This window comes from Rhinopithecus roxellana, chromosome 21, assembly GCF_007565055.1.
Source record: "Rhinopithecus roxellana isolate Shanxi Qingling chromosome 21, ASM756505v1, whole genome shotgun sequence".
Classification (NCBI taxonomy): domain Eukaryota; kingdom Metazoa; phylum Chordata; class Mammalia; order Primates; family Cercopithecidae; genus Rhinopithecus; species Rhinopithecus roxellana.
Window position 1 is genome coordinate 72,802,480 of NC_044569.1, and position 26,119 is coordinate 72,828,598.

Consider the following 26,119-nt stretch of genomic DNA (forward strand, 5'->3'; position numbering starts at 1 on the left):
TAGTTCCAGCCTGAGGTAGGAGAGTAGGAGGATCACTTGAGCCCAGGAGGTGGAGGCTGCAATGAGCCAATGGTGCCACTGCACTCCAGCCTGGGTGACAGAGTTAGATCCTGTTCCAAAACAAAACAAAACAAAAAACACAACAACATTCAGATCATAGCATCTGCCTACTTGTAAAATCTCCTTTCAGTGCAGTGTTGGTTCGTACAAACATACAATATTATGACTTTAGCTTGAAATTAAGGCATCTTCTCTGACTGCATTACAAAGAAGCAAGTTTTTTCATATCGATTCAGTCAACACCTTTTATTTATCCAGATAATGTCTAGGATCGCACTTAATATCTAAGTGCTAGAATCTAATTATATAGGTATCAAAAGGCATTAAGTTTTGCAGACAGACATACAATTTTAATGTTTAGAGGTGACAGAGACATCTATAGCAGCACCAGAGAAGAAACGATTTTCCATTTAAGATTTTAGGCAGTTTAACTCTAAAATGTGAAAATAGGCACATCTCACAGACTATAAAACTATACACCATTTTAATTTTTACAACGTCAATTCTAATTACTAATTTTAGCAACGCTTCAGTAACGCTTCAGTGTGAAGACACCAGAGAAAACCAGTGAAAATGCGTGATTGAATTCTTATTGAGTCACTCTTCTCGGAAATCAGTCCTCCCCATTTTCTCCTTAAAAAATAGAATCCTGGAGACAGTCTAGTCCTGGCTTTTCGAGGAACAAACAACGGGGGACACAGAGAAACACGGATGCCGCAGTTTTCCAAGTGCAGCTTGCCCCTCCCACGTGATTGGTTTCTGGCATCGCCCCCTCCTTGCTGGCGATTCAGGGGAAGATTCTAACGCTCCGTGGAGCCGTCCCCAGTGACGTCACGGGCGCGGCTCCGCTCCTTGACCAATCACGCGGCTGGATCCCGGGGAAGCCCGGGGCGGCGGCGGAGGCCTGGGCGCGTGCGCGAGGTCTCCGCGTGGCTATATAAACATGGCTGGCGTGGCCGCGCGGAGGGGCCGTGCCAAACGCGCGTAGGGGGCTATGGGCGCTCTGTGTTCGTAGTTTTGAAATTTCTGGCGGGGGAGCCGCTGCGCAGTTCGGCTCGAGGTGCGAGCTACAACCTTCCGGGAGCCGCACGTCCAGGCTCCCCAGCAGCGGGACCCGAGCGTGAGGCGCCGGGCTGAGGCAGCGCACGTGTGAGCGCCGCTGAGGAAGCTGCGAGAGGTCGGGCGGGTGTCGCTCCGGGGGCAGCCCAGGCTCGCGCGGACGGGAGGAAGGTCCGGGACGCGCGTGTCCTGCCAGGCAGCCGGCGCCCGTCACTGATTTCGCTGCTGCGGCCCCCGCGCCTCTCCCCAGCGATGCTGTGCAGCCCGAACCGCACCGGAGTCGGCTGCCACGCGCCAAGCCTCCCCTCCCCTCTGCTCCTGGAACCGCAGCGCCGCAGCTGCTGCTGAGCCCCTGGGGGATGCCCGCCGGCCTCACCGAACCCGCCGGCGCCGCTTCCCCGGCTGGTGTGAGCGCCTCGGGGACCGTGACCATGGCCCCGGCCGGGGCGCTGCCGGTGCGGGTGGAGAGCACTCCTGTGGCCCTGGGCGCCGTGACTAAGGCTCCTGTCAGCGTCTGCGTGGAGCCCACGGCGTCCCAGCCCCTGCGGTCCCCCGTGGGGACCCTGGTGACCAAAGTGGCTCCGGTCAGCGCCCCTCCTAAACTCAGCAGCGGCCCTAGGCTGCCTGCTCCTCAGATAGTCGCCGTGAAAGCCCCCAACACCACGACGATCCAGTTTCCTGCTAATTTGCAGCTTCCTCCAGGTATGTTGATCACCCTTTCCAGCCTCGTCTGTCGGTCCAGCTGGCGGTGATGGGAAAAGTCGTAGCCCCAGATTGCTCCTAAAAAAAACTCTGAGCCACGGGAACCTTTCATAATCTTGACTTTACAGTTAACACATTCTTTTTTGTGTCATTACTGCATGGTTTTTCTTTTCATGTTTAAGGAAAGCATCTTTTCACCTAAGTCACACAGTAAAAAGCTGTATCAAACTGATTTTCGGAGGAGGGCTTTCAGGCACTGACTCTTAGGTCGGGGAGATAATATAGCTAAAACTAATTTCCATGTGGAGGAAGGGCCAGTTTATACCGTGGATTTCCATACGCTTAGATTATGATGTAGAAGTGCGTTGTACTTTGTACTTATTTTATTAATTATGAATGAATGAATGAACGAATGAGTTATGGTTTCGCTCTGTCGCCCAGTCTGGAGTACAGTGACGCGATCACGGCTCACTGGAACCTCGAACTCCTGGGCCCAATCGATCCTCCCGCCTCGGCCTCCCAAAGTGCTGGGATTACAGGCGTGAGCCACCGGGCACAGCCTAACAGTGACGTTCTTGTGTATAACCAGGTCAGAATAGTTTTACTGCTTTCTAGTACCAAGTACGAATAATGCTGTTCCTGCACAATCTTTACATGTCTTATGATTCTAACTTTCAATTAGCAGAATCCCTGACTGGGAACACGTGCCACAGTTGACAAACAGATCAGAGTCACGCAATTGTTACAGTTGCAGTTGAAGCTGTGTGTCAAGGAATGCTACTGTTAATGAGTCTTTCACTACTTTCTATCCTAAGGCTTTTTACTCTGTTGGGCTGTATTTCATGATTTCTATAAAGGTTTTACTTTGTGATAATTTACATATTGCGAATATGCTGAATGATATTGGGGTGTTCAGTCTTACTTTACTGAAAGTCTCTTGGAATTTGCTTTCTATTAATTTTGTTTAGCAGTTATTGGAACTCTGACCTGCAAAGATGGTAAATAAAAAAAGGGGAAGCATTGATTCAAAAGATTCTATAACCCTTAATAAAATGGCAGAGGTCCTTTTTGTATGTAATATTGTTGTTAGTCATACACGTTGTGAATAGATTATGTTTTTTCACTTTTTATGAAGTTGTATTTCAGTTTTATATGGTATACAAGGTGTGTAAAACTGTTAAGGCAGTGTTACAGCAGTGTGCAGCACCTAATACATTATTTGGCAGTTCTAAATTGTTATTCTGCATATGTGTTTATAAATTAGTTCTGAATGTGTTAGAATGAAATCACCCCCTAAACTGTAAATCCTATCTAGTCACTGAAGTTTACTTATAAATAGTCAAAAAAAAAAAAAAAAAAAAAGTATTAAGAAAGAACTGTCCGAAAGGTAAGGCACGAGAATTGCTTGAACCCGGGAGGTGGAGGTTGCAGTGAGCCAAGATATCTTGCCAGTGCACTCCAGCCTGGGCAACAGAGCGGAACTCTGTCCCTCCCCATCCCTTCCCAACCCCCCAAAGAAAGAACTGTCAAGAGTGAAAACTTGCTGGTAAGTGAGAGTGAATCACTTACTGGAGGATTGGGGCCTTACCATGCTAAGCACTTTTAACAAATTATTTATTTTCTTTTATTTGTTGGTCATAATAGACAGGTAGCAAATAAGGAAAGAGGTATCTAAGAGTAAATAATTTGTCCAATGCCCGGCAACCCATAGGTGTCAGGGGGAGTTTTAGCTCAGGTCTGTTTAACTATTCTTTCCACAACTCTATGCTTATTTTTTTACTTGTATGTATATGGTATGCCTCATTGAGTGTCAGTAATGAAAGGTGATTGAGAGAACTTTAGATTCCAGTCTTTCATTTTATATACCAAGGAACCAAAACTGAAACTTGGCAGAGTTAAATAGTAGCAAACTAGGACCATAGTCTAATTATGTTCATAGCACTGTATTAAAACATTGCATGCTGTTTACCTCTGAGAAACCCCTACAAAAGAGAGAAAGAAGATAATTTGTCTTTAGGAATTGGTCGTTATAGAGGAAGTGGGGTTTTGCTTTTGGGAATTTCTGCTGATGTGTGGCAGAAGGGTGTACTAATTACATCTGTGCTCTTATTGGGCAGAATAAGATAATAATTGAAGAATGAAATGGAAAGACTGATTAAAGTAACTTTTTAAAAACATTATGAATCTTGTACTATTTCTTTTCTTTCTTTCTTTCTTTCTTTTTTTTTCCTGAGACGGAGTGTCACTCTGTTGCCCAGGCTGGAGTGCAGTCGCATGATCTAGGCTCACTGCAACCTCTGCCTCCCAGGTTCAAGTGATTCTCCCGTCTCAGCCTCTCGAGTAGCTGGGATTACAGGCACACACCACCAGGCTCGGCTAATTTCTATATTTTTAGTAGAGATGGGGTTATACCATGTTGGCCAGATTGGTCTCGAACTCGTGACCTCAAGTGATCTCCCGGCTTCGGCCTCTCAAAGTATTGGGATCACAGGCGTGAGCCACTGCGCCAGCCTGAATCTCGTACTATTTCTTTTGCATACCAAGAATTAGCACTTGATTACACAAGGGTGCTTATATATGTCAGTTCCTCATTTTCCAAGATCATGAGTACTTTAAGTATTTGATTCTCTTTACTTCAGAATTTCATCTATGAACAGAACTGGTTTAAAAATATATATATATATGTGCACCACAGGTTTTTCTAGGGAGCAGGAACTGGAAATAAAAAGTATGCATAAGAGGGTGTTTGAGGAAATATTAATAAAAGGTTTTCAGTAATTTCTTCAGTCTTCTCTTTTGTGAACATGTGGGGTTTTAGGCTCAACTGTGGTTCTTTCTCTTCTTAATATTCTTCATCTTGTCTATCACCTGTTTGAGAATGATAAGCAAGGACTTAATTTCTTCTTTTAGGTCATCAGCTGGGATAAATTCTGCATGATAGTTGTACTGTACAAAGGTGTGACAGTTCCTTATGAAGCACTGAGGTCCCTTTTCATCAGCCTGTCTTCATGCTGAGACAGGGCATAGAATTTGCATCTCCTTTCCCAAATGAGTGATCCAGTCCTTGGATAAGTTGTTTCCACTCTGTCTTTATCAAAGGGATACAGTGTACATGATCACCACCTCCACAGTTGTCACAGTGCTGTTGGGCTTCATGAAATGAGGGGTATTCTTTTCAGTGTTCACACACCATCCACTGGTTGATTTTTAGACTGTAGGGTCAGCGTAAAGTGATAGTGGCCATGGTGTTATTCTGTCGGTAGTCAGCCCTCAGGAGAAAGTGCTGGTGCTCCTCTCCTACGGCTCTTCCTCAAGGCAAGGTTAGGTTCTGTTACGTGTTTCCATTTGGGTGCCATGCTTTCATCCTCATAGTACTCCCACACTTTGTTTTCTTTTTGATTACAAGGTCCACAGAAGCAGGGACTCTCTGTTACTGTTATTCTCAGGGCCTAGTAAGTTGCACACAGAGAAGGCACTTAAGTATTTGAATGTAGGCATATGTGGAGAGAGTAGGGGGCAATAGGGCTGTAGCCCCTAAGGGATTCTGAGGGCCATCACACACATCCGTGTGTTGAGTTTTGATTTCTTTGCTTATTCTACTTACAAAAGCAGTATATATTCATGTGAAAATCACTAAAATGTAATTTCCATTTCAAAGTATTATAATTAACAAACTTGTGGTGTGTTTTTTTGCCTTTTTTTTTTTTTTTTTTTTTTTTGAGTTTCGCTCTTGTTGCCCAGGCTGGAGTGCAGTGGTGCGATTTGGCTCACCACAACCTCTGCCTCCCGGGTTCAAGCGATTCCCCTGCCTCAGCCTCCCTTGTACCTGGGATTACAGGCATGCGCCACCACGCTCGGCTAATTTTTGTTGTATTTTTGGTAGAGATGAGGTTTCTCCATGTTGGTCAGGCTGGTCTTGAACTCCTGACCTCAGGTTATCTGCCTGCCTTGACCTCCCAAAATGCTGGGATTACAGGTGTGAGCTGCCCGGCCACTTGTTTTTTTTGGAGACAGAGTCTCACTCTGTTGCCCAGGTTGGAGTGCAGTGGCACGATCTCAGCTCACTGCAACCTCTGCCTCCCAGGTTCAAGCAATTCTCATGTCTCAGCTGCCAAGTAGCTGGGATTACAGGTGTGTGCCACCACACCAGGCTAATTTTTTTCTTTTTAGTAGAGACAGGATTTTGCTATGTTGGCCAGGCTGATCTTTGAATTCCTGGCCTCAAGTGATGTGCTGATCTCAGCCTCCCAAAGTGCTGAGACTACAGGCATGAGCCCCAGCGCCCGGCCTATTGTGTCTTTTAAGTGTTAGTGTGTCTGGAGTTGGTTCCTTCTGGTGGGTTTGTGATCTCGCTGACTTCAAGAATGAAGCCATGACCTTCGTGGTGAGTGTTACAGCTCTTACAGATGGCACAGATGCAAAGAGTGAGCGGTAGCAAGGTTTATTTTGAAGAGCGAAAGAACAAAGCTTCCACAGCGTGGAAGGGGACCAGAGTGGGTTGCCGCTGCTGGCTGGGGTGGCCAGCTTCTATTCCCTTATTGGCCCCTCCCATGTTCTGTTTCTTTCCTATCAGAGTGCCCTTTTTTCAGTTCTCCCTGTGATTGGCTCCTTCTAGGATCCTGCTGATTGGTGCATTTTGCATTTTACAGAGTGCTGATTGGTGCCTTTTACAGAACGATGATTGGTGCATTTTACAGAGCACTGATTGTTGCCTTTTACAATCCTCTTGCTAGCTACAGAGTGCTGATTGGTGTGTTTTTACAGAGCACTGACTGGTGCATTTTACAATCCTCTTGTAAGACAGAAAAGTTCTCCAAGTCTGCACTCGACCTAGGAAGTCCAGCAGGCTTCATCTCTCAATCCCCCCTCTAAACAGGGCACCCTAACTGCTGTTGGGAATTGGGCAATGACCACTCTAGTTCCTTCCTGCTGGATAGGGGCGAAAAAGGGGCCCTGCAGTTGTAGTGTCCTCCAGAGGTGAACTCTCTAGGCCAGTCGAAGGGCCAGTGGGTTGGTCCAGGGGTCCTCAGTAGAAGTTGTGAGTTGAGCTCATTTGGGGTTCCATTTGTAAGATCATCTGTAGCTTGATGACCTCGATCCTGGAGGAAACAAATTGACAAGGAGATTAAAAACACAGGTCCCGAAGGCGAGTAATAGCAAGATGGCTGTCACAGGACCTAGAAAGGGGAGAAGCCATGTTGCCCAACTCCAGAGTTTGGGATGAGTTTGAAAGGCATTGTTTGATTTTAGAAGCCTTTTCCTGTAAATGCTTGATGGCATCTCATACTGGTTAGTATAAAAGCAACACTTCCCCTAAGAAGGTGCAAAGTCCTCATTTCTCAGTAATGAGGAGGTCTAGGCCTCAGTGGTTTTGGAGAGTCACTGCTGCCAAAGAGTCTATTTGGGATTGTAGAGTAAGGATAGATTTTGTTATTTTTTGCAAACTGTCCTTGGAGAGTGTGTGGTAGGAGGATAATGAAGTAGATAAACTGGCTATTCTGGTTCCTGTAGCGGTGGCCATTCCTAACCCTGTAAGTAGCGGTATTAGTTGTATGGCCCTGCGCTGACGGACTTGAATTTTGAGGGGCACTGATAGGGTCTGATTTTCTGGGGCAATGTCAATGTTGGGACTTAGAAGACTAAGCTGCAGGTGCCTGTCTAGTTGGTGGGTAGGCAGATATAGGTTGAAGATCCACATGAGAATAATTTGGCTTGGCTGGGTAGACAGAACTGGTTGTGTATGTTAAAAAGGTGTATGAATTTGTTGTTTTCATTTTCCCATACTCCTAAAGTACTTGCCAAGGTAGCTCCGGTGAGTGGCTGGAAAGGGGTGTTGGGAGCAAACTGAGTGGCTCCCTGTGTTCTATTTTCCCACTGGAGAAAAAACTATTTTGTATCTACTAGGAAGCATTCGAGAGTGATTGAAAGAGATGAGAAGGCATTCAGTAGTGGTGGGGGCGCTGCTGCAGGGGGTCCAGAGGTGAATGGTCATGCAGGAAGTATGTTTGCCATTACAAAACCCGAACTGTTTGTTAAGCAGGGAGGAAGTGATGATTTTGGGAGGCCCTGAGAAGCAGACAAACCATCTGAATGGAGCTGTTTGGGTGACTTGGAAGTTGCTATGATCAGTTGGGGCTTGAAGTTGTAGGGTGTAATTACGCTGATGGGATAGTAGGTGCCCCAGGGCCAGGCCTGATAACAGGTTGCACTAGATGCGTAAAGGGGCTTGGAAAGTTAAGATGGTATTTGTGGTTACAGGGCCGTGTATGGGCTTTTAATTGCTCGTGTGAATTATTTCATGGATTAGGACTTTAACAACTTCCTCAGCCTTCTGTATCTTGCAGGGGAAGGCTTCTGTCCAATTTATAAAGGTATCAGCACAGACCAACAAGTATTGAAATCCCCTTGACTTAGGCATATGGGTGAAGTCTGACTGCCAGTCTCTCCAGAATAGTGCCCTATTCTTTGTTCCCCCAGAGGGACCTTGTGATGGACCAAGGGATCATTCCTTTGGCACACCTCACAGACTTTGACTACTTGCTGGATGGTCTTGAGGAGATTTGGCCCTGTAAGTAGGGATTTGCCCATTTGATGAGTGTTCTCAATACCTGTATGAAAAGTTTGGTGGAGGGTCTTAAGTATTTTCCACTGGCTGGCTTTGGGTGTGAATACCTTTCCCCCTTCTGTCATTAACCACCCCGAGGGGAGAAAACTATGCCCTGGTGAAAGTCCCCATTCTGTTTCAGTCGGAGAATACTGGGGCTTAATCTCTTGGAGAGGGTTGTTCCATACCAAGGGTCCTTCCATAGGTGTTCCTAACGGGAGGTTCTGCCTGGCAGCAGTTTTGGCCTCAGCATCTGCCCGATGGTTTCCTTCTGCCTTTTTTCCTTCCCCTTTTTGATGGCTTTGGCAGTGTGAGACTGCCATCTCCCTGGGTTTTTGCACTGCGTGCAGTAACTTCATGATTTCCTTGAGGTATTTAATGGGGGTTCCCTCAGAGGTTAGGAACTCCCTTTCTTTCCATATTGCAGCATGGGCATGTAGGATTAGATAAGCATACTTGCTATCTATACACATTTATTCTTTTTTCCTTTCCCAGTTCTAAGGCTTGGGTAAGTGCCACTAGTTCTGCTAACTGGGTGCTGGTCCCTTGGGGAAGAGGCTTACTTTCAAGTACTGTTACATCACTAACTGTGGCATAACCTGCCCTTCGTATCCCATTCTCCACAAATGGACTTCGTCGATATATAGGTTAAGGTCAGGATTAGCTAAGGGGACGTCAAAGAGATCCTCTCGGGCAGCATAGGTCTGGGCCACAATTTGTTGGCAGTCATGCTCCATTGGTTCTCCATCCTCTGGGAGAAAAGTAGCAGGGTTGAGGGCTGCACACATACATATTTGAAGCACTGGTCCCTTAAGGAGTAGCGCCTGATATCTAAGCGGGTGGTTGTCTGATAGCCATAAACTTCCTTTGGCACCTAGTATGCCATTTACATCATGAGTAGTACAGACAGTGAGATCCTTTCCTTGTATTATTTTGATAGCCTCTGATACTAAGATGGTCACCACCGCAACTACCTGTAAACAGTGAGGCCAGTCTTTTAGTACTAAATCAATTTTCATACTTAGGTGTGCCACTGGTTGTGAGATTGTCCCACGAGTTTGAGTAAGCGCTCCAAGAGCTGTTCCCACTCTCTGTGGCATATAAAGAGCAGCTTTGTCCTGTGGGAAGGCTTAAGGCTGGAGCTTGTTCTAGGGCCTGCTTTAAGGTTTTGAAGGCTATTTTTGCCTCTGGTTCCTATTCTACTAGATACAGTATTTGCCCTCTGGGTCTCCTTGATTAATGTATGGAGTGGCCTGGTCATCTCCCTGTAGCCGGGGATCCGTAGTTGGCAAAAGCTGGTGATCCCACGGAACCGCTGCAACTGTTTTAATGTCCTAGGGCAAGGATAAGCCAGTATAGGTTGTATTCGTTCCTTGCTGAGGGCCCTGGTTGCTCTGGCTAAGATTAGGCTTAGATATTTGACTTGTTGTAGGCAGAGCTGGGCCTTCAATTTAGACGCCTTGTACCCTTGCTTAGCTAGAAAGTTCAAGAGATCTAGAGTAGCCTGCTGGCATGAGGCTTCTGAACTGGTAGCCAAAAGTAAATCATCCACATACTGAAGGACCAGAGTGCCCGGACTTGAGAAGTGGCCTAGATCTTGTGCCAGTGCCTGACCAAACGGATGAGGGGTATCCCTAAACCGTTGAGGCAAGACTGTCCACGTAAGTTGGGATGTGTGGTCTGTGGGATCCTCAAAGGCAAAGAGAAACTGGGAGTCAGAGTGCAGGGGAATGCAGAAGAAGGCATCCTTGAGGTCCAGAACAGTGAACCATTCTGCTTCCTCTGGTATTTGAGAGAGCAGTGTATAGGGGTACAGAGTACAGTTAGATATAGAGGAATTACTGTCTCATTGATGAGTCTAAGATCTTGCACTAGTCTTCACTGACTGTTTGGTTTTTGTACTCCTAGAATTGTGGTGTTGCAGGGACTGCTGCATTTTCTTACTAAGCCTTGAGCTTTTAAATGTCTAACAATATTCTGTAATCCTTTATGAGCTTCAGGCCTTAAGGGATATTGCCTTTGATAAGGAAAAGTGGTGGGGTCTTTTAGCCTGATTTGGACTGGGTGGGCATTTTTTGTCCTTCAAATTGTCCTTCCAATGCCCAGATTTCAGGGTTGATTCCCTCCTCAAGTAGGGGACAGCAAATGGGTAACTTGTTTCCCATATTCATGCAGATAATAACTCCAGCTTTGGCTAATATGTCCCTCCCTAATAAGGGTGTGGGACTTTCAGGCATAACAAGAAAGGCGTGTGAAAAGAGCAAATTCTCCCAATTACAACTGAGAAGGTGGGAGAAATACCTGGTTACAGACTCTCCCAGGATTCCTCAGATGGTAACGGAACTTGAGGTTGGCTGCCTGGGGCAGGAGATTAACACTGAGAAGGCTGCGCTGGTGTCCAGGAGGAAGTCAGTTTCCTGGCCCTTGATGGTTAAATTTACCGGTGCTCAGTGAGGTTGATTATGTGAGCTGGTGCTTGCCCTGAGCACCCTCAGTCCTGCTGTTGGATCATCTGGTTGGGGGCTCCTGTCTCAGAGAACCTTTGTTTTCTAGGGCAGTGTGCCTTCCAGGGATTGTCTTGGCATAGTGGACATGGGTGAGGGGGCAGCTTGTTTCTCGTTGGACAATGTTTTTTACAGTGTCCTTGCAAACCACCCTGATAACAAGCCCTACCGGGTTATTGCCCTGCTCCATTTTCTGTCCTCTGTGAACCATCAAGGTTTGTTTGTCTGAGGGCCATGAAAAAGGCTGCGGCCTTTCTCTTATCTCGTTTTTCCTTTTCGTCCTGTTCCTCTGGGTCTCTATTATAGAACGCTGAGGTTGCCAGGTTTAATAATGCTTCCAGATTTTGTTCAGGGCCCAGGGCTCGCTTTTGGAGCTTTCTCCTGATATCTGCAGCTGATTGCATAATAAACTTACCTTTGAGGATGAATTAACCCTCGAGAGAGTTGGGTGACAGGGGAGTATATTTTCTTTTTTTTTTTTTTTTTTTGAGACGGAGTCTTGCTCTGCCGTCCAGGCTGGAGTGCAGTGGCCAGCTCTCAGCTCACTGCAAGCTCCGCCTCCCGGGTTCACGCCATTCTCCTGTCTCAGCCTCCCGAGTAGCTGGGACTACAGGCGCCCGCCTCATCGCCCGGCTAGTTTTTTGTATTTTTTAGTAGAGACGGGGTTTCACCGTATTAGCCAGGATGGTCTCGATCTCCTGACCTCGTGATCCGCCTGTCTCGGCCTCCCAAAGTGCTGGGATTACAGGCTTGAGCCACCGCGCCCGGCGGGGAGTATATTTTCTTAAGGCCTCCCATAGCTACTTTAGGAAGGCAGTAAGATTTTCTTCCTTTCCCTGAATTATGGTGGACATCATTGAATAATTCGTGGGCTTTTTCCTAATTCTCCTTAGTCCTTCTAGAACACGGGTCAACAGATGTTTGTGATTCCAGTCCCCATGATCTGAGTCTAGGTCCCAGTGGGGATCCATACTGGGGATGACTTGCTGACCGGTAGGGAATTTGTCCCTTTCTTTGGCTGTCATTCTATCATTTACTTGACTAAGAGACCAGGTATCTCCAAACTCTCGGGCTGCAGCTAAAGCCACATTCTTCTCATTAAAGGCCAGGGTTTGATCTAACAATAGCATGACATCTCTCCAAGTGAGGTTGAAGGTTTGCTCTAGACCCTGGACCCTGTAGGACATCTATATACCTATCAGGATTATCTGAAAACTTCCCCAGGTCTACCTTGATCTGCTTTAAATCAGAGAGGGAGAGGGACATGTACCTGGGTTGGGCCAAATTCCCCTCCCCCTACAGCTTGAAGGGGACATAACCGATAGCCTGGGGGTTTTTGTGGTCCCTTGGAGATTTCTTGCTTGTTTCCTTCTGGGTGGGGGAGATTAGAGGAGGCTTATCATTAATAGGAAGGGGAGCTGTAGGGAGGCTAGGATATGGAGGTAAGCTGAGAGGTCCTCCTGTGGGATGTGGATTGCAAGCTTTGCATAGTTGTGGATTATCCTTCAATGAAAAGAAAGCTTGAACATAAGGTGTTTCACTCCATTTGCCTTCCCTCTTACAGAAAAGTCAAACTGCAGGATAGTATTGTAATTTATACTTCCCTCAGCTGGCAATTTTTCCCCATCAGAGAGAGAATATTGGGGCCAGGCCGTAGTGCAGAAAAAAATAAGCTGCTTCTTTTTCAGGGTTTTTGGGTCAAATTGATTCCAATGGCTTAGGATACATTTTAAGGGTGAGCCTGTTGATGCCTGAGTGTTTCCCGTCTGAAAGAAAAAACCGCCCGTGTATTTTTTTTTTTTCTCTCCCTACCCAAGACCCACAGGGTCCCTGGACCCTGCTGTTTGGAATAGTTGGCGCTCACCGAAGCAACAGCGAAAACACTGGTTTTCCTCCTAGACCACAAAGAGTACCAAGGAAGGTCGGATTTAGTGGCATTCTCGAAAACCTGTACCCTTGCCTTTCCTCTTAGACCACAAAGAGGACCAAGAAAAATCGAATTTCGTGGCCTTTACTGACACATTCTCGAAAACCTGTTAAAGTCCTAAGCATTTTCTCCTATTGGTATTGGGACTTTACTGTTGTCCTATAAAGATGATATGCCTCAAAATGGAGTGGAGGGCCATACTCTGAGGGAGGGAAGGGATCTCCAGGGTTGGAATAGTGACGCTTTTTGTCCTCTCTTCTTATCATATGAATAGGAAGGATATAATTTCTGAGGCTCCCCATATCCTAGCTTTGGGAATAGCCTTTGTTAGGTCTGCTAGTCTGAGGAGGGATCCTAAAATTCCAGATAGTCCGCCCTCTGTGAAGGGGCTTTGGGCAAAAATTATGTTTTTGATTGGTGAGCCCACGTATCTAAAGAAGGGAACAGACTCCTGAAATTAATTAATTTGTTTATTTATTATCAATAATGAACTAATATTTATACCTTTTTAAAATTATACTTTAAGTTCTAGGGTACATGTGCACAACGTGCAGGTTTGTTACATACGCATACATGTGCCATGTTGGTGTGCTGCACCCATTAACTCGTCATTTATATTAGGTATATCTCCTAATGCTATCCCTCCCACCTCCTCCCACTCCACGATAGGTCCCAGTGTGTGATGTTCTCCACCCTGTGTCCAGGGGTTCTCATTGTTTAATTCCCATCTATGAATGAGAATACGCAGTGTTTGGTTTTCTGTCCTCGTGAAATTTTGCTCAGAATGATGGTTTCCAGCTTCATCCATGTCCCTACAAAGGACATGAACTCATCCTTTTTTATGACTGCATAGTATTCCATGGTGGATATGTGCCACATTTTCTTAATCTGGTCTATCATTGATGGACATTTGGGTTGGTTCCAAGTCTTTGCTATTGTGAATAGTGCTGCAATAAACATACGTGTGCATGTGTCTGTATAGCAGCATGATTTATAATCCTTTGGGTATATACCCAGTAATGGGATGACCGGATCAAATGGTATTTCTAGTTCTAGGTCCTTGAGGAATCACCACACTGTCTTCTACAATGGTTGAACTAGTTTACAGTCCCACCAACAGTGTAAAAGTGTTCCTATTTCTCCACATCCTCTCCAGCACCTGTTGTTTCCTGACTTTTTGATGATCGCCATTCTAACTGCTGTGAGATGGTATCTCATTGTGGTTTTGATTTGCATTTCTCTGATGGCCAGTGATGATGAGCATTTTTTCATGTGTCTGTTGGCTGCATAAATGTCTTCTTTTGAGAAGTGTCTGTTCATATCCTTTGCCCACTTTTTGGTGGGATTGTTTCATTTTTTTCTTGTAAATTTATTTTAAGTTCTTTGTAGATTCTGGATATTAGCCCTTTGTCAGATGGGTAGATTGTGAAAATTTTCTCCCATTCTGTAGGTTGCCTGTTCACTCTGATGGTAGTTTCTTTTGCTGTGCAGAACCTCTTTAGTTTAATTAGATTCCATTTGTCAATTTTGGCTTGTGTTGCAATTGCTTTTGGTGTTTTGGTCATGAAGTCCTTGCCCATGCCTATGTGCTGAATGGTATTGCCTAGGTTTTCTTCTAGGGTTTTTATGGTTTTAAGTCTTTAAGTCTTTAATCCATCTTGAATTAATTTTTGTATAAGGTGTAAGGAAGGGAACCAATTTCAGCTTTCTACATATGGCTAGCCAGTTTTCCCAGCAACATTTATTAAATAGGGAATCCTTTCCCCATTTCTTGTTTTTGTCAGGTTTGTCAAAGATCAGATGATTGTAGATGTGTGGTATTATTTCTGAGGGCTTTGTTCTGTTCCATTGTTCTATATATCTGTTTTGGTACCAGTACCATGCTGTTTTGGTTACTGTAGCCTTGTAGTATAGTTTGAAGTCAGGTAGTGTGATGCCTCCAGCTTTGTTCTTTTGGCTTAGGATTGTCTTGGCAATCTTTTTTGGTTCCATATGAACTTTAAAGTAGTTTTATCCAATTCTGTGAAGAAAGTCACTGGTAGCTTGATGGGGATGGAATTGAATCTACAAATTACCTTGGGCAATATGACCATTTTCACGATATTGATTCTTCTTATCCATGAGCATGAAATGTTCTTCCATTTGTTTGTGTCCTCTTTTATTTCATTGAGCAGTGGTTTGTAGTTCTCCTTGAAGAGGTCCTTCACATCCCTTATAAGTTGGATTCCTAGGTATTTTATTCTCCTTGAAGCAATTATGAATGGGAGTTCACTCTCGATTTGGCTCTCTGTCTGTTATTGGTATATAGGAATGCTTGTGATTTTTGCACGTTGATTTTGTATCCTAAGACTTTGCTGAAGTTGCTTATCAGCTTAAGGAGATTTTGGGCTGAGATGATGGAGTTTTCTAAATATACGATCATGTCATCTGCAAACAGGGACAATTTGACTTCCTCTTTTTCTAATTGAATACCCTTTATTTCTTTCTCCTGCCTAATTGCCCTGGCCAGAACTTCCAACACTGTGTTGAATAGGAGTGGTGAGAGAGGGCATCCCTGTCTTGTGCCAGTTTTCAAAAGGAATGCTTCCAGTTTTTGCCCATTCAGTATGATATTGGCTTTGGGTTTGTCATAAATAGCTCTTATTATTTTGAGATACGTCCCATCAGTGCCTCTCAATACAATTATTGAGAGATTTTAGCATGAAGCACTTTTGAAATTTAAGGTCTTTTCTGCATCTATTGAGATAATCATGTTTTTGTCTTTGGTTCTGTTTATATGCTGGATTACGTTTATTGATTTGCGTATGTTGAACCAGCCTTGCATCCCAGGGATGAAACCAGCTTGATCGTGGTGGATAAGCTTTTTGATGTGCTGCTGGATTCGGTTTCCCAGTATTTTATTGAGGATTTCTGCATTGATGTTCATCAGGGATAGTGGTCTGAAATTCTCTTTTTTTGTTGTGTCTCTGCCAGGCTTTGGTATCAGGATGATGCTGGTCTCATAAAATGAGTTAGGGAGGATTCCGTCTTTTTCTGTTGATTGGAATAGTTTCAGAAGGAATGGTACCAGCTCCTCTTTGTACCTCTGGTAGAATTCGGCTGTGAATCCTTCTGGTTCTGGACTTTTTTTGGTTGGTAGGCTATTAATTATTACCTCAATATCAGAGCCTGTTATTGGTCTATTCAGGGATTCAACTTCCTGGTTTAGTCTTGGGAGGGTGTATGTGTCCAGGAATTTATCCATTTCTTCTGGATTTTCTAGTTTATTTGTGTAGAGGTGTTTATAGTATTCTCTGATGGTAGTTTGTATTTCTGTGGGATCGGTCGTGATATACCCTTTATCATTTTTTATTGCATCTCTTTGATTCTTCTCTCTTTTCTTTATTAGTCTTGCTAGCAGTTTATCAATTTTGTTAATCTTTTCAAAAAAACAGCTCCTGGATTCACTGATTTTTTTGGAGGGTTTTTTGTGTCTCTATCTCCTTCAGTTCTGCTCTGATCTTAGTTATTTCTTGCCTTCTGCTGGCTTTTGAATGTGTTTGCTCTTGCTTCTCTAGTTCTTTTAATTGTGATGTTAAGGTGTCAATTTTAGATCTTTCCAGCTTTCTCTTGTCGGCATTTAGTGCTATAAATTTCCCTCTACACACTGCTTTAAATGTGTCCCAGAGATTCTGGTATGTTGTGTCTTCGTTCTCATTGGTTTCAAAGAACGTCTTTATATCTGCCTTCATTTCGTTATGCACCCAGTAGTCATTCAGAGTAGGTTGTTCAGTTTCCATGTAGTTGAGCAGTTTTGATTGAGTTTCTTAATCCTGAGTTCTAGTTTGATTGCACTGTGGTCTGCGAGACAGTTTGTTATAATTTCTGTTCTTGTACATTTGCTGAGGAGTGCTTTATTTCCAACTATGTGGTCAATTTTGGAATAAGTGTGATGTGTATATTCTGTTGATTTGGGGTGGAGAGTTCTATAGATGTCTGTTAGGTCTGCTTGGTGCAGAGATGAGTTCAATTCCTGGATATCCTTGTTAACTTTCTGTCTTGTTGATCTTTCTAATACTGACAGTGGAGTATTGAAGTCTCCCATTATTATTGTGTGGGAGTCTAAGTCTCTTTGTAGGTCTCTAAGGACTTGCTTTATGAATCTGGATGTATATATATTTAGGGTGCATATATATTTAGGATAGCTAGCTCTTCTTGTTTAATTGATCCCTGTAGCATTATGTAATGGCCTTCTTTGTCTCTTTTGATCTTTGTTGGTTTAAAGTCTGTTTTATCAGAGACTAGGATTGCAACCCCTGCCTTTTTTTGTTTTCCGTTTGTTTGGTAGATCTTCCTCCATCCCATTATTTTGAGCCTATGTGTGTCTCTGCATGTGAGATGGGTCCCCTGAATACAGCAAACTGATGGTCTTGACTCTTTATCCAATTTGCCAGTCTCTGTCTTTTCATTGGAGCATTTAGCCCATTTACATTTAAGGTTAATATTGTTATGTGTGAAATTGATCCTGTCATGATGTTAGCTCGTTATTTTGCTCATTAGTTGATGCATCGATGGTCTTTAAAATTTGGCATGTTTTTGCAGTGGCTGGTATCGGTTGTTCCTTTCCATGTTTAGTGCTTCCTTTAGGAGCTCTTGTAAGGCAGGCCTGGTAGGGACAAAAATCTCTCAGCATTTGTCTGTCTGTATTTCTCCTTCACTTAGGAAGCTTAGTTTAGCTGGATATGAAATTCTGGGTTGAAAATTCTTTTCTTTAAAAATGTCGAATATTGGCCCCCACTCTCTTCTGGCTTGTAGGGTTTCTGCCGAGAGATCCACTGTTATTCTGATGGGCTTCCCTTTGTGGGTAACCTGACCTTTCTCTCTGGCTGCCCTTAAGATTTTTTCCTTCATTTCAACTTTGGCGAATCTGACAATTATGTGTCTTGGAGTTGCTCTTCTCAAGGAGTATCTTGGTGGCATTCTCTGTATTTCCTGAATTTGAATGTTGGTCTGCCTTGCTAGGTTGGGGAAGTTCTCCTGGATAATATCCTGCAGAGTGTTTTCCCACTTGGTTCCATTCTCCCCGTCACTTTCAGGTACACCAATCAGACGTAGATTTGGTCTTTTCACATAGTCCCATATTTCTTAGAGGCTTTGTTCATTTCTTTTTACTCTTTTTTCTCTAAACTTCTCGCTTCATTTCATTCATTTGATCTTTAATCACTGATAGTCTTTCTACCACTTGATTGAATCAGCTACTGAAGCCTGTGCATGCGTCACATAGTTCTTGTGCCATGGTTTTCAGCTCCACCAGGTCTTTTACGGTCTTCTCTATGCCGTTTATTCTAGTTAGCCACTCATCTAATCTTTTTTCAAGGTTTTTGGGTTCTTTGTGATGGGTTCGAACATCCTCCTTTAGCTCGAAGAAGTTTGTTATTACTGATCGTCTGAAGCCTTCTTCTCTCAGCTCGTCAAAGTCATTCTCTGTCCAGCTTCGTTCCGTTGCTGGCAAGGAGCTGCATTCCTTTGGAGGAGAAGAGGCGCTCTGAATTTTAGAATTTTCAGCTCTTCTGCTCTGGTTTCTCCCCATCTTTGTGGTTTTATCTACCTTTGGTCTTTGATGATGGTGACGTACATATGGGGTTTTGGTGTGGATGTCTTTTCTGTTTGTTAGTTTTCTTTCTAACAGTCAGGAACCTCAGCTGCAGGTCTGTTGGAGTTTGCTGGAGGTCCACTCCAGACCCTGTTTGCCTGAGTATCACCAGTGGAGGTTGCAGAATGGCAAATATTGCAGAATAGCAAATGTTGCTGCCTGATCCTTCCTCTGCAAGCTTCGTCTCAGAGGGGCATATGGCTGTATGAGGTGTCAGTCGGCCCCTACTGGGAAGTGCCTCTGAGTTAGGCTACTCGGGGGTCAGGGACCCAACTTGAGGAGGCAGTTTGTCTGTTCTCAGATCTCAAACTCCATGCTGGGAGAACCACTACTCTCTTCAGAGCTGTCAGACAGGGACGTTTAAGTCTGCAGAAGTTTCTGAGTGTGTCTTGGAGTTGCTCTTCTCAAGGAGTATCTTGGTGGCATTCTCTGTATTTCCTGAATTTGAATGTTGGTCTGCCTTGCTAGGTTGGGGAAGTTCTCCTGGATAATATCTTGCAGAGGATATCCTTTTGTTCTGCCATGCCCTGCCCCCAGAGGTGGAGTCTAGAGAGGCAGGTGGGCCTCGTTGACCTGTGGTGGGCTCCTCCCAGTTCAAGCTTCCTGGCCGCTTTGTTTACCTACTCAAACCTCAGCAATGGCGAATGCCCCTCCCCCAGCCTCGCTGCTGCCTGACAGTTTGATCTCAGACTGCTGTGCTAGCAGTGAGTGAAGCTGCATGGCGTGGGGCCCTCTGAGCCAGGCGCGGGATAAAATCTCCTGGTGTGCTGTTTACTAAGACTGTTGGAAGAAAACACAGTATTAGGGTGGGAGTGTCCCAATTTTCCAGGTACGGTGTGTCATAGCTTCCCTTCGATTCCTGGGAAAGGGAATTCCCCTACCCCTTGCACTTCCCGGGTGAGGGAATGCCCCCCAGGCTTCAGCTCACGTGCCATGGGCTGCACCCAACTGTCCAATAAGCCCCAGTGAGATAAACCCGGTACCTCAGTTGGAAATGCAGAAATCACTGGTCTTATGCATCACTCACCCTGGGAGCTATAGACTGGAGCTATTCCTATTCGGCTGTCTCGGAACCTCCCGCCAAAATTTATACTAGAAATCATTCTTATAAGAGAAACTGGAAGAGCACTAGGGACAGGTAGTGATTTTTAGAAGCGGGACTAGCCTCAGAGAAGAGAAGTGGGAGGAAGTTTTTCTACAGGCGTTAGGACCCATGAGGCAAGGGTCAGGATAGATTGGATAGATGGGCTAGTCTTGCTTGGGCTACGTAACTTTGAGAGTTCCACTCATGGCTGCAGGGTCAACCACCTTTTTGTGGGGATGTCAGAGATGGATGTCTTTCCTCTCTGTCAACCCTTAGCTCAGCCCAGAAGTACAGGAAAAGCGGCAGCTGGTTCCAGGCAAACCAACACTCCCAACTGCAAAGAGTCTGGAGTTGTCAGAGAGCCCTTTCCCAGAAAACCTGACACCGAGTCTTTAGTCCTGTGGCCACGCTAGTCACTTTTAACTGGCCGACAGGTGCCCAGTGTTTAGCCCCCGAATTCTAAGGAAAAATGGGACAGAATAGCAAGCAAAAGGTGTCCAATGGTACTCACCGCGTGGCGATATCCTGAACGAGTCCCTAAGATGTGTCCGGAGTTGGTTCCTTCCAGCGGGTTCGTAGTCTCGCTAACTTCAAGAATGAAGCTGCAGACCTTCATGGTGAGTGTTACAGCTTAAAGATGGCATGGATCCATAGAGTGAGCAGTAGCAAGGTTTATTGTGAAGAGTGAAAGAACAAAGCTTCCACAGTGTGGAAGGGGACCCGAGTGGGTTGCCGCTGCTGTGTGGGGTGGCCAACTTTTATTCCCTTATTGGCCCCTCCTATGTTCCATTTCTGCCGTATCAGAGTGCCCTTTTTTTCAATCTTCCCTGCAACTGGCTACTTACAGGATCCTGCTGATTGGTGCATTTTGCAGAGTGCTGATTGGTGCATTTTACAGAACACTAATTGGTGCATTTTACAACCCTCTTGCTAGCTACAGAGTGCTGATATGTGTGTTTTTGCAGAGCACTGATTGGTGCCTTTTACTGCCCTCTTGTAAGACAGAAAAGTTCTCCAAGTCCGCACTTGACCCAGGAAGTCCAGCTGGCTTCACCTCTCATTAGTACCTATAACTGCTTCATTTTTTCAACTGCATAGTAGTCCACTGTATTGACATAATATTGTTTTTTGACCACTTGCCTATTTGCAGGCATTGATACTATTTGAACTACTTTCTGCTGTTACAAATGTTGCTGTAAAACATCTTTGCATGTATATTTTTGTGCAGTTTGGAAGTGTTGATTTTTATAGGATAAATTGCTAGAAGTGGAATTGTTGGTTCAAATGGTAATATTTCAATAGGCATTGCTCAATTCTGCTCTCTAAATACTGTTTAAATTAATCAACAGTATTAATACTTAATTTTAGAAAACTACCCATGGAATCTAAGAAGTCATTTTTCAGACATTAACTAATGGTAAGAGTTTATGAGCGTTGTTATTGAGGGGGAAGGTAGGATTTGAATGCAGAGATATGTAGGCTGGATGATATTACCAGTGAAAGGGTTTGTTACTTACTGAATGACTATGGTTAAGAAGGCTCTTGTTACCTTGAAGTAAACTAGGTATATGATACATAGTTGCCTAGAAGGTTCAGTCCAAGACCACAGAATAAGGCCTAGATGGTATGCCAATCAAGTTTGTAGATAATAATGGCCTTGGAGGGTTGGCTTTTTGTGGAATGTAATAGAGTGTAGCAACATAGGAGAGAACATTGTTCCTGGAGTTTGAATCCCAGCTCTACCACTTGATAGCTTTGTAATCTTGGGCAAGTTATTAATCTCATTGTTTTTGTGTTTATTTATTTATTTATTTATTTATTTATTTATTTATTTATTTATTTATTTTTAGATGGAGTCTCACTCTGTCGCCCAGGCTGGAGTGCAGTGGCGTGATCTCGGTTCACTGCAACTTCCACCTCCTGGGTTCAAGCAGTTCTTCCTGCCTCAGCCTCCTGAGTAGCTGGGACAACAGGCATACCACACCTGGCTAATTTTTTATTTTTAATAGAGATGGAGTTTCACCATGTTGGCCACGCTGGTCTCGAACTCTTGACCTCAAGTGATCCACCCGCTTCAGCCTCCCAAAGTGCTGGGATTACAGGCGTGAGCCACCGCACCCAGCCTAATCTCATTCTTTGTGTGTGTGTGTGTGTGTGTGTTTTGAGACGGAGTTTTGCTCTTGTTGCCCAGGTTGGAGTGCAATGGCGCGATTTCACCTCACTGCAACCCCACCCCCACCCCACCTGGGTTCAAGTGGTTCTCCTGCCTCAGCCTCCTGAGTAGCTGGGATTAAGGCATGTGCCACCGTGCCCAGTTAATTTTATATTTTTAGTAGACATGGAGTTTCTCCATGTTGGTCAGGCTGGTCTTGAACTCCTGATCTTAGGTGATCCACCTGCCTTGGTCTCCCAAAGTGCTGGGATTAGAGGTGTGAGCCACCATGCCTGGCCTAATCTCATTCTTAATGTTAGCTATATTGTCTCTAAAATATGGTTAATACCTTCTTAAAAATATCGTAAGTGTTAAATAAAATAAGTATACAGAGTCTGCATATCACAGAACTCTGAGGAACACCATTTATGTGGAATACAATGTTGTACAGCAGAAATGTCATGAATATTTAAGGTACTTATACAGCATTTGGTGGTAGGTACTCTGTGGTTGCTATTTAGGTAACATGTATGAGGACCCACCAAATTCTCAGCAGTCTAAAAGCACGGTTCTTTAAGTTACCTCAGTGCCTACCTATCCCAATTTTTTAAATTAAAAAGATGATGCTTATTGTGGAAAATTTGGAAAACAGAAAAATTACACAAAAATATTACCCTCCCCCCAAAGTTTTGAGTGTATTTTTAAAATCTTCTTTAAAAAAAAAAAAAGAGAGAGAGACAGGGCTGGGCATGGTGACTCACACCTTGTAATCCCAGCACTTTGGGAGGCCGAGGCAGACAGATCACTTGTGGTCAGGAGTTCAAGACCAGCCTCGCAAACATAGCGAAATCTTGTCTCTACTGAAAGTACAAAAACTAGCCAGGCATTGTGGTGCATACCTCTAATCCCAGGTAATCGGGAGACTGAGGCATGAGAATCACTTGAGCCCAGATGTGTGCAGTGAGCCGAGATCGTGCCATTACACTCCAGCCTGGGCAGCAGAACAAGACTCTGTCTCAAAAAAAAAAAGAAAAGAAAGAAAAAATTGAGACAGGGTCTTGCTCTGTCTGGAGTGCGTTAGTACAATCAGGGCTTACTTCAGCCTGACTTCCCTAGCACAAGCAATTCTCCAGTGTCACCCCCCTGAGTCACTGGGACTACAGATGTGCCTCACTATGCCCAGCTAATTTTTTTTTTTTTTTTTTTTTGGTACATTTGGGATCTCACTGTTTCCCAGGCTGGCCTTGAACTCCTGGGCTCAAGCGACCTTCCTGTGTTGGCCTCCTAAAGTGCTGGGATTACAGGCATGAGCCACTGCACCTGGCCCCTAATCTCCTCTTTAAATGTCGTCTTTATTGAGGTAAAATTTTTGTTAAAAAAGAGGAACCTAGGCAGGGCGTGATGGCTCACGCCTGTAATGCCAGCACTTTGGGAGGCCGAGGCGGGTGTATCATGAGGTCAGGAGATCAGGACCATCCTGGCCAACATGGTGAAACACCGTCTCTACTAAAAATACAAAAATTAGCTGGGCATGGTGGCGCATGCCTGTAATCCCAGCTACTCTGGAGGCTGAGGCAGGAGGATCGCTTGAACCAGGGAGTTGGAAGTTGCAGTGAGTGGAGATTGCACAACTACATTCCAACCTGGTGACAGAACAAGACTCCATATCAAAGAGAAAAAAGGAGGAACCTGGCTTGGCAGGTTGGCTCATGCCTGTAATCCCAGTGAGGAAAGAGAGAAACCCTCTCATATGGTTTTATACTCAGTACCTGTTTTAAGAAAAAACAATGAAGTAAAACCAAAGACAGGCAGCCCAGCGCCAGGCCCGGAACCAGGCCTGGGTCTGCCTGGCCTAAACCTAGTAGTTAAAAATCAACTTATGACTTAGAAACCGATGTTCCTGACATGGTATAGAAGAACATTGTAAAACTCCCGGCCCTGTTCTGTTTCTCTCTGATTACCAGTGCATGAAACCACTGTCACGTATCCCCTAGACTGCTCAGTCAATCACAGTCCTTTCATATGAAATCTTTAGTGTTGTGAGCCCTTAAAAGGGACAGAAATTGTGTACTCGGGGAGCTCAGATTTTAAGGCAGTAGCTTGCCGATGCTCCCAGTTGAATAAAGCCCTTCCTTCTACAACTCGGTGTCTGGGAGGTTTTGTCTGCGGCTCGTCCAGCTGCACCAGCACTTTGGAAGGCCAAGGCAGGTGGATTACTTGAGGTCAGGAGTTAGAGACCAGCCAGGCCAACATGGCAAACCCTGACCTCTACTAAAAATACACAAAAGTTAGCCAGGTATTGTGGTGCATGCCTGTAGTCTGAGCTACTTGGGAGGCTGAGGCATGAGAATCGCTTGAACCTGGCAGCGGAGGTTGCAGTGATCCAAGGTTGTGCCACTGCAACAGAGCAAAACTGTCTCTCTCAAAAAAAAAAAAAAAAAGAGCCCATTTACAGTGAAATGAGCGTTGAAACATTTAATAAAGGTGTAGCACCAATGAAATTAAGATATGGAACATTTAATTCCCAAAAGTTTTTTGTCTCTTTGGAAAAAAAAAATGTGTGCACACCTTCTCTATTTTTACATACTCGGAATTCTGTGATATCACTTTTATATCCTGATTTTCACTTATTATATGGTGATGATTTTCTATATTATGAACTCAGCACTTTAATTTTTTTTTTTTTTTTTTTTTTGAGACAGAGTCTCCTTCTTTCTTTCGCCCAGGCTGGAGTGCAGTGGTGTGACCTCAGTTCACTACAACCTCCACCTCCTGGGTTCAGGCAATTCTCCTGCCCTAGCCTCCTGAGTAGCTGGGATTGCAGGCGCATGCTACCACGCCCGGCTAATTTTTGTATTTTTAATAGAGATAGGGTTTCACCATGTTGGCCAGGCTGGTCTCAAACCCCTGGCTTTCTGTGATCCGCCTGCCTTGGCCTTCCAAAGTGCTAGAATTACAGGCATGAGCCACTGCAGCCAGCCAGTTTTTTTGGTTTGTTTGTTTTTGAAACAGGGTCTCACTCTGTCCCCTAGGCTAGAGTGCAGTGGCTCGATCATGGCTCACTGCAGTCTCGAACTCCTGAGCTCAAGTGTTCCTTGCCTCAGCCTCCCAAGTAGCTGGGACCACAGGCAGGCACCACCAGGCTTGGCTAATTATAAAAATTTTTGGGCCGGGCGCCGTGGCTCACCCCTGTAATCCCAGCACTTTGGGAAGCTAAGGCAGGTGGATCACGAGGTCAGAAGATCGAGACCGTCCTAGCTAACACGGTGAAACCCCGTCTCTACTAAAAACACAAAACAATTAGCTGGGCATGATGGTGGGCGCCTGTAGTCCCAGCTACTCGGGAGGCTGAGGCAGGAGAATAGCGTGAACCCGGGAGGCGGAGCTTGCATTGAGCGGAGATCACGCCACTGCACTCCAGCCTGGGCGACAGTGAGACTCCATCTCAAAAAAAATTTTTTTTTTTTTGTAGAGATGGGGTTTCACCATTTTGCCCAGGCTGGTTTTGAACTCCTGAGCTGAAACGATCCACCCACCTCAGCCTCCCAAAGTGCTGAGATTACCAACATGATCAGTGCTAACTATATCATGGATTCTATGCTAAGTGCCATAGATGCAATAGTAAATAGGGTAGATATTCTATGGGTTTAGTTTTTGTCTAACAAACTTATTTTTGTAAAGTAATACATACATATAAAGAAACCCAACAAATACGGAAAGTAAAAAGAAGAAAGTAAAAATCATCTGAAATCCAACAACCTACCCTTAAAAAATGAAATTGAATAGAGATAAATAGAAGCTCAATTTTGGCAAATCAGCTGTGTAAATGGAGGATAGGGGAGATATACCATAACTAATAGCATGACCTGGGATATAAACTTCTTCATTGCTTTAATTTTTTCTTTTATTTATTCACTTCAGGAAATGAGGGAAATTTAAGTGACCTTAAGCTCTTAGTAAGGAAAACTGTGACGTGAAAAATGGAAGAAATTTGGCCTGTAGTGCCTGAGGAAGGAAACAACTTAGCATATGTTAGCCACATCTAAGTGTTTCCAGTCCTATGGAAATGAGAGTGGGCTTATTTTGTGTGGTTGCAGAAGGTACCCTCACATCTCTGGATATTAATGGGAGGCACGTTTGGTTCCATATTGAGGAAAGACTTATATTCCTGGTCTGCTTGTGAAAGAGTGACACAAACAAATCTCCGTTTTCCTAACCCTGGACTATTTGAAAAGAGGCTAAAAGCTGACTAGTGAGGCATTTTGTATATGTATTAATTTGTAATAGATAAATTCTAGAGTCTTTAAGGCTCTTAGATTTGTAAGGATCTGCTAATTTTTCAGGGGCAGTATTTACAAATGCTGTGAATGTAGAGACATCAGAGAACCTCCATTC

At 44.5% G+C, this 26,119-nt stretch overlaps 1 protein-coding gene across 2 annotated transcripts in view; it reads left to right on the forward strand.

The window, feature by feature from the left end:
- Positions 1-985: 985 nt before the first annotated feature.
- The window catches only part of TAF4B (TATA-box binding protein associated factor 4b), a 157,040-nt gene continuing 131,906 nt past the window's right edge, over positions 986-26,119 (forward strand). The window contains exon 1 of one of the 2 annotated variants that reach the window (XM_030926197.1): positions 986-1,821. In XM_030926197.1, the coding sequence (XP_030782057.1) occupies positions 1,479-1,821 (343 nt within the window). In that variant the 5' untranslated portion in view covers positions 986-1,478. The remainder of the gene's footprint in view (positions 1,822-26,119) is intronic. The other variant, XM_010380747.2, reaches the window with a different exon arrangement.